This window comes from Marmota marmota, unplaced genomic scaffold, assembly GCF_001458135.2.
Source record: "Marmota marmota marmota unplaced genomic scaffold, marMar, whole genome shotgun sequence".
Classification (NCBI taxonomy): domain Eukaryota; kingdom Metazoa; phylum Chordata; class Mammalia; order Rodentia; family Sciuridae; genus Marmota; species Marmota marmota.
The window spans coordinates 53885379-53893001 of NW_026000229.1; the positions used below are offsets into that span (position 1 = coordinate 53885379).

The window sequence follows — 7623 nt, forward strand, 5'->3', positions numbered from 1 at the left end:
GGTGGAGGATGGGAAAGGCAGCGGAGCACAACAGACACTAGTATGGCAATTTGTAAATCAATGGATGTGTAACTGATGTGATTCTGCAATCTGTGTATGGGGTGAAGGTGGGAGTTCATAACCCACTTGAATCAAAGTGTCGAATATGATATGTCAAGAAATTTGTAATGTTTTGAACAACCCACAATAAAAAATTAAAAAAAAAGATTTTATAATTTAAGGGTAATTTTATAATAATTGTATAAAAATAATATTCATTCATCAGAAAAAGGAAATATAAATAACATAGAAAAAATAAATATATTATTCTACTGCTGAAAAAAAAAAGAAAATTACTTTAAACTAACAGTAACATTTTAACAGAAATCAATGATAATTTTGAAACAATAAAATGATTATGGTGCACCAATGAGATGCTTTGTTGTTTGGCTTAATGGTTTTCACACTGAAAAAGAAATGCCTCTTCTTGGACAAACAAGTTCAATTTTCTAGCTGGAGAAGTCTGTTAACCTGGCTAAGGTCCTTTTTGGTCTGAATCTCCAAAACATTTTTAATCTAATTTTCCTTGCCCAACACAACAGGCGCTTCTTTAAACACTTCCTTTCCCACTTGACTATTAAACTCTCCCGTTTGCCATAGCAAAATGTGAAAGGAGGTTAACTTGCAAAAGAAAAGCAGGAAGAGACAGTTGAAGTAAGGCATAACCTAAAAGCAGATGGATACTCAGGTCATGGGAGTCAGGATTTTTCCCCAGCCACTATAATGAGCTAGGTCAAAGTCACCCTGTCTGCATCAGAGCATAGAAGTTCCTCACCGCCTCTCCCCCAAGCCTTCAAGGAGAGGAAGAAACCTCTGCATTGGTCAGGAATGCTCGGCCCTGGCCAGGGATCATCCCTGCCACCTACGCGCCATTCCCGAGGGGACTTCGCTCCAGTCACCCGGGGACCTCTCACCCACAACAAAGAGTTGCTCTAGCGCAGCAGTCGCGACCGAGGAGCCCAGGGTAGAGGGGAAGGTGCATAACTCCAGGGAGGGGCCGGTGGAGACGGCGACCTTCTTCACCTTCTGGCTGCCGGAACCCAGCTCTGACATCCAAGAGCTCAGGTCCATTTTACCACTTTTGCTGAGAGCCGCCTAGGCCAGAGGACGGTGGTTGCCAGGGCAACGAGGACGCTGAGATCCCCGAGCGCCCCCTCGTGGCCCGCCTGTGGGCTGGGTACCTCCCGGGTTCTCCAAATTTATCGCCAAGAATTAAGAGTTAAGTGAAACTGGAAGGATGACTCCATAGTAAGACACTTTTACTAGTGACCTATGGGACATCCATGCGGTGGAACAACTTAGAAGGCAAGCCACCATGTAGTTTGGAGCATGGATCCTGGTGGATTTAAATGAGGTCCGCCACTTACCCGTGGAGGGTCTCTTGAGACCGCCTCTCCTCTAGTTTTGTTCTTACCCAGTTCTGAAAGAGTACAGTTGGTAATAGTAGCTCTTCCTTCATAGAATTTTTGTAAAGGTTAAATTACTTGAGATCTTAATGCTATGCCCAACACATGGGGTGTACAAAATCTCTAATTCAATGGTAAAGTAATAACCTGGTAACTTAAAAATAATGGGTAGACTTTACAGGTACATACACACACAGAGACACCTTGTGTAAGAATATATTCATTAGTTTCATTTTAATGATCACTTTATTGGTATTTATATATGTCAGACCTCACCAAATCAGAACTTATCATGTCCAATTTATTGTATGTGTTTCAATTATTCCTCAAAGAAATTCTAAAAAAGAAAAAAAATGCACGTTATTGTTCACTTATAAGGGCCCTTCTCAGCACAACCTTATGAAAATTCTTCCAAATTCTCATGTGTTAGTCAGCTTTGCATAGCTGTAATAAAATACCCAAGATAATCAACTTAAAAAGAGGAAAGATTTATTTTGGCTCACGGTTTCAATACATGGTCAGTTGACTACTTTTGGAGGGCCTGTGGAGAGACAATCACGCATCAAGCTGGCTATGGAGTGAAACTGCTCACCTCGTGGCAGCTATGAAGCAGAGAGAGGGAAGGCAGGGTCACAGTATCCCCTTCAAAGGCACGGTACCAGTGATTAATTTCCTGCCACTAGGTCTCACATCAGAAAGATCCCACCCCATCTCAGTAGTGCTATGGGCTGGGAACCAAACTTTGAAAACAAGGGACATTTCAGATCCAACCACCTCAGAATCTAGCCGCTCCTAAACTCATAATTCAGTGAGCAAGACTTATGGTTTCCAAGAAGCTGTCAAGCTTCATGCCATAAGTTGTGGACAGGGCAGAGGACCTCCTGATGCTTCTGAAGTTGTAAAACAAAGAGAAAATTGCTTTGTTCTCATAAGAATCCACTTTTAATTCATTTTAAATTTCAGTCTTCATCAAAGAAAAGATGCTAACACTGACCCGAGTGGTCTTTATATATTGGATTTTGTGGAATGTAATAAATTGGTGCTTCTGGACAATTTAGAAAGTGATTGGACCCAAAGAGGTTCTTTCTATAACCATGCAGTAAATGTTTGTTGAATGAAAATAAGTCTCAAACCTCAAATTAAAAGAACATTAAACAAATGAATAATACCGCAATTGAATAAAAGGGTAAAAAATCCACATGTATGCAAATACATATGAAATAGAAAAAACAAGTAACAAGAGAACAGTGTAATAGTCAATCTTTACAATACATATATGCGTGTGTGTGTGTGTGTGTGTATATATATTCCTCTCTTTAAAAACACAACACACACACACACACACACACACACACACAGAAAATGGCCTGGGAAGAATTGTTTACTAAAATGTTAAGTGCAGTTTTCCCTGGTTAGTGAAAATTATGTGTAAAGTAGGAAAATAAGGTCACAGATGGCACTACAGTTATTATCTGTGGAGGACTCTGAGATGGGGAAATAGCCTAGGTTACCTACGTGGACCTCATCTAACCTCAGCAGTCCTTAGAAGTGAATCGGGGAGGAAGGAGGGTCAGTGTCCCAGTCATAGAGCTATTTGAAGTGGACCCTGCTGTGTTTGAAGATGGAGGAAAAATATGACAAACCAAGGAATGCAGTGGGCTCTGGGAACGGACAATGCCAAGGAGACAGATTCTCCCGTAGGCCCTCCAGGGGGACACAGCTGACAACATTCTGACTTTAGCCCCATGGGTCCCATTTCAGACTTCCTGCTCCACAACAGTAACATGATAAATTTGTGTTGTTTTAGGCCACCAATTGGTGGCAATTTGTCATAGCAGCCATGAGAAACCAGTAGAACGGGCAATGTTAACTTTATAATATTTCTGTATTTGAATGTTTATTCATAACCATGTTTTCCTTTATATTTGTAAAAAAAAAGTAGTAAAACTCTTCATTTATAGAATCAGGAAAGTAAACAAAGAAGATACACAAATCTAAAATGGTTGAACATTAAAAAAAAAAAAAAGCCCTCTGATTCTTCCATACCTAGAGATGATGGTATTGGGCTCAAAGCCATTTCCTTTCCTCTTGTGTATCTGTTTGCTTTGTTAACACAGACAGACATAGTCCTCTGCCAATCAAGCTTTCAAGGCAAACATTTGCTAGGAAGCCAGGATGACATATTAGAATTCCACAACTCCTGCTGATGTTTATTTTTAGTGATCACAAGCAAATTTGTTTCTGTTGGATCCTTGCTGCTGACAGAGCCAGGAGGAGTACCCAGCTGCTTCCTGGAGTTGGACCCCTAACTGGCTCAGGAATGTGGGTGCCCATGCATTCAGGCATGTTTGTGATGCATGTGAGGTCTACAAGGAATCTGATGATGCCCTTGATCTTACAGGTGCTTCTTTGCATAAATCTAGTACCTCTAGGGAGGAAGGAGAGTCAGTGTCCCAGTCTAGGGAAAAACTAAACTTTTTGGATGTGTTTGCAGACCATGGGTTAGACCAGTGTTCTGTTCTTGTTGGACATGTTGGACATCTCACGTGTAGAAAATGGATGTATGTTTTTTAGTGCTTTGTGCTATCAGTATCCATGCTGGTTTAGTATTAGGATTGAAATCCTTTTGGAAGTAGGAATGCTAGAAAACTAAGTCTCTGTCCTTTTCACTCCAGTCCTATGTGTCTGTCACATGGCCCTGCCTCCCCATCAGTGTTTAACCAATAGGATCTTTTTATCTTTCTGCTCTACTGTCTTTAGCATGTCCTTGTCTCATCCTTAGGCCTATTGCTTCATGGTGACTGGTGGCTACTGCAGCCCCAGACATCCTGCTGTTACAATGAAACAGGGAAAGTGGAAAGGAGTCACACACAGAAGCCCCTCTTCTCTTTTTATGGAGAAGGAAATCTGCCCAAAGTCCCATATGTTTCCTTTCTGTCTCAATAGCCAGAGTGTGATCACAAGGCTGACCAGAAAGGGAGGTCAGGATATTTGAGTGTCTGGATTCTAGCTTTGCTGTTGGGTTGGTAGGAGACAAGAGTTGGAGGATTTCCCACAGAATGCCAGCCATACGGACTTTCCATAGACTAATCCTTTTCAACCTCAATATCAGCCCCAAACCAGCAGGCTTTGCAGGTCTTTCCTAGGGACCGTGAAGGAATCAGTGAAGCTTCTAGCATGGAGTAGAAAGGGTCTCTTGGTCCTTTCTTACTGCTTACTAGGAGGATCTCCCCAGTTAAAGCCTTCAAATTGGCTTGACTGTCCACACATTAAAGATCCTTCACTAGTTGGGCTTTGAACAACATCTAAAGTACCTGTTTGTGGTTAAGTTATAGTTCTCCACTACAGTGACTCTAGCACAAGGTTATTTGTGGTAAACTGGCAGGAAGATCATGTCCTGTAGGTAGTGCCAGATTGTGAGGGGAGCAAACAGATGAGTTAGTGCCCCTGATGGAGTTAACACCAAACAAGGAAAGCAAAGCATCTCTGAGGAAGGGCAGAGCATGTCAGTGTTTGTACTGCATCCAATTAAGAGGCCTCCTTTCAACTTTCTCTCTTGACAACCTATTTTATTCATCATCAGACATTTCTTGGGGCTAAACAGATTTGGAATAAAAAAGTGTTCCATCAATTGCAGGTGGTTTTAGCCTGTCTTTGGTAGTTAACCTCTTAGTCCTCATTCTTCATCTATGTGGTGGGATTTTACATTCTGGGATAAAGACTAAGCAGGATGAAGAAGTGCTTACCCTAGAGCACGTGCCAAATATGTATGATCTTTTCCTTCCCCTCATGGAAAATTAGCATAAATTAGCATTTCCCCTAAGACAAATGCTACTGTCCTTTCTGCCATCCTTAGCTTTCCTAAACTTCTCTGTCATTAACCCTTAGTGAAAATTCCTGTAGTGAAATCAACAGTTGCCATCCCAGCATGGGGAATGGGTTTTATTTTCATGCCATTCCTATAGATGACAGTGAATGCTAAAGAAGGTTCCAAAGCACAGAAGGAAAGAAAGCTCCCAGGACACCAGAGAAAGTCACAGTCACATGAGTGGCCACCAGACTCCCTGGCTCAAGTATTTGTTGTGTGCCTACTAGGTGCTGGGCATTGTGCTAATACAAATGACTTATAGGTGTTACAAGGAAATAGCTCTCCTAGGAAGAGAGCAGAGTGTTGAGGAGCTAGGACACTTCTGTTGTACTCTTAGAGAAAAAAAAAAAAAAGAGTAAGAGAGAGGCAAGACAAAAAAAGAAAGTAGAAGCCACCTGTGGGATCCTCCATTCACAGAGGACTGTCCCCCCTTCCCCCCATTCCAGGGACTAAGGGCTCTGGCAGTTTGATTTTTCCCTAAAATGTCACTTTTTCTAATTCAGTCAACATGTGTTTGGCTTTATTATATACCAAATACTCTAATCAGCCCTTCTCCTAAACACATGGATGAGATTTGTTCCGTGTTCTCAAGAACAGGCCTTAAAGGTGGGGAAAGAAAGGAGAGTTTTGAAACACAGCTTACAGCCAGGTGTACTTCCCTGTGAGGGGCATGGTACCCTAACCACTGTACATGCCTCCAAGACATCATCACAACTTTTTGAGGTGATTAATATTATTATCTTATTTTTCAGAAAATCATTCCAAAATGAGAGATTCAATGGCCTTTGGTTAACCTTTGGCCTCAGAGTTGGAGAGTGACACTCTAGAACTTCTGGGGCACAGCCTACTCTGCCTTTTGTGGAGCAAGCAGAGCAGGAAGTTGGCTGGGTGACCTGGGGAAACTCCAGCAGGGTGTCAGCAGAACTAGTGGGGTGTGGCCAATGAGCGAGAGGTGCAGAGAGGTAAAGCTGGAACTCAGGCAGAATTCTGGGTCATCACTTCATTGTCAAGGACCTTGAATTCCAAACCAAGGATCTGGATTTGTGTTGCAGGCAATGGGGCAGTGAGAAGGTTAATAGAGAGCAGATCAACCTGCTTCCTGCTGTCAGCTGTTTACTTCTGACTGAGCTAACATTTTATGGTAGGATGGAAGATCAATTACAGGCATTATGATGGTTCTAAATGAGCATTTGCACAGCAATCAGAAACTAAACTGGGCCAGAAATAACCAATGCCATAGTTAGCAAAAATCTCTCTTTTCATTTGATTATAATTATTTTAAATCACTCGTGTTCCAGGTAGCATCCTCATTTAGATAGGTAGCAATGATGATATTTTAAATGCTCACTTAGCATCTTAATAGACATTTCCAATACTCCTGATCCTTAAGTAGCAATATTTTTAAATCACCTTATTTTTTTTTCTTACTTTAATTCTTTTTTTTTTCCTGTCAAACATATCTATTTAGGATGCCCCATTATTATCATTCAGATATGAAGTATCCCCCCAAAAAAGTTTTGATTATAAGAGGTAAAATGATTAGATTATGAAAGCTTTAGCATAATAAGTAGATTAATTCATTTGATGGATTAATGATTTGAATAGATTACTGGAAGGTAATTGTAGGCATATAGTTGGTGTGTGGCTAGAGGAAGTGGGTCACTGGGGATGTGCTCTTGGTGATTGTATATTTTGTCCCTGGCTTCTTACACTCTCTGTTTCCTAGGCTGTCATAAACTGAGCAGTTTTCCTTGGTCATGCCCTACTGCCATAATGTTCCATCATCAGCTCAGACTCACAGCAATGGAGTTGGTCAACCATGGATGAACATCTGAAACCATGAGCCCCATATTAGACTTTCCCTCCTCTAAATTTTACTTCTCAGGTATTTTGGTCACAGTGATACAAAACTGTCTAGCACTTCCAAAGATCAATTCAAGAGTTACAACAAAGTTATTTTCTCTTCAGAATCTTTATCCTACCTTGTCTCTCTTTCAGGTGATAATTCTCCCATGAGAAACCTAGGAGTCAACATTTGCACNTCCATTTCAGAGGATTTGTCGCTGATATACAGGAATGCCTTTGATTTATGCGTGTTGATTTTATATCCTGCCACTTGGCTGAATTCATTTATTAGCTCTAATAGTTTCTTTGTAGAGCCTTTTAATTCTTATTTGTACAAAGTATATTAGATTATATGATTCATCTGAAGATAACTCAGTAAAGATTTCTGGAGTAGGTAAACTTCCCACTTGATTTTAAAAAAATCTTCCCTTTCTTTGTCTTCTTTTAATTTACAGAATGTCAGAA

At 40.9% G+C, this 7623-nt stretch overlaps 1 protein-coding gene across 3 annotated transcripts in view; it reads right to left on the reverse strand.

Moving 5' to 3' along the window:
• Positions 1–1139, reverse strand: part of Ccdc175 (coiled-coil domain containing 175) — a 70405-nt gene extending 69266 nt beyond the window's left edge. For all 3 annotated transcript variants that reach the window (XM_048793523.1, XM_048793522.1, XM_048793521.1), the window contains exon 1: positions 954–1139. In XM_048793523.1, the coding sequence (XP_048649480.1) occupies positions 954–1110 (157 nt within the window). In that variant the 5' untranslated portion in view covers positions 1111–1139. The remainder of the gene's footprint in view (positions 1–953) is intronic.
• Between the last annotated feature and the right edge of the window lie 6484 nt (positions 1140–7623).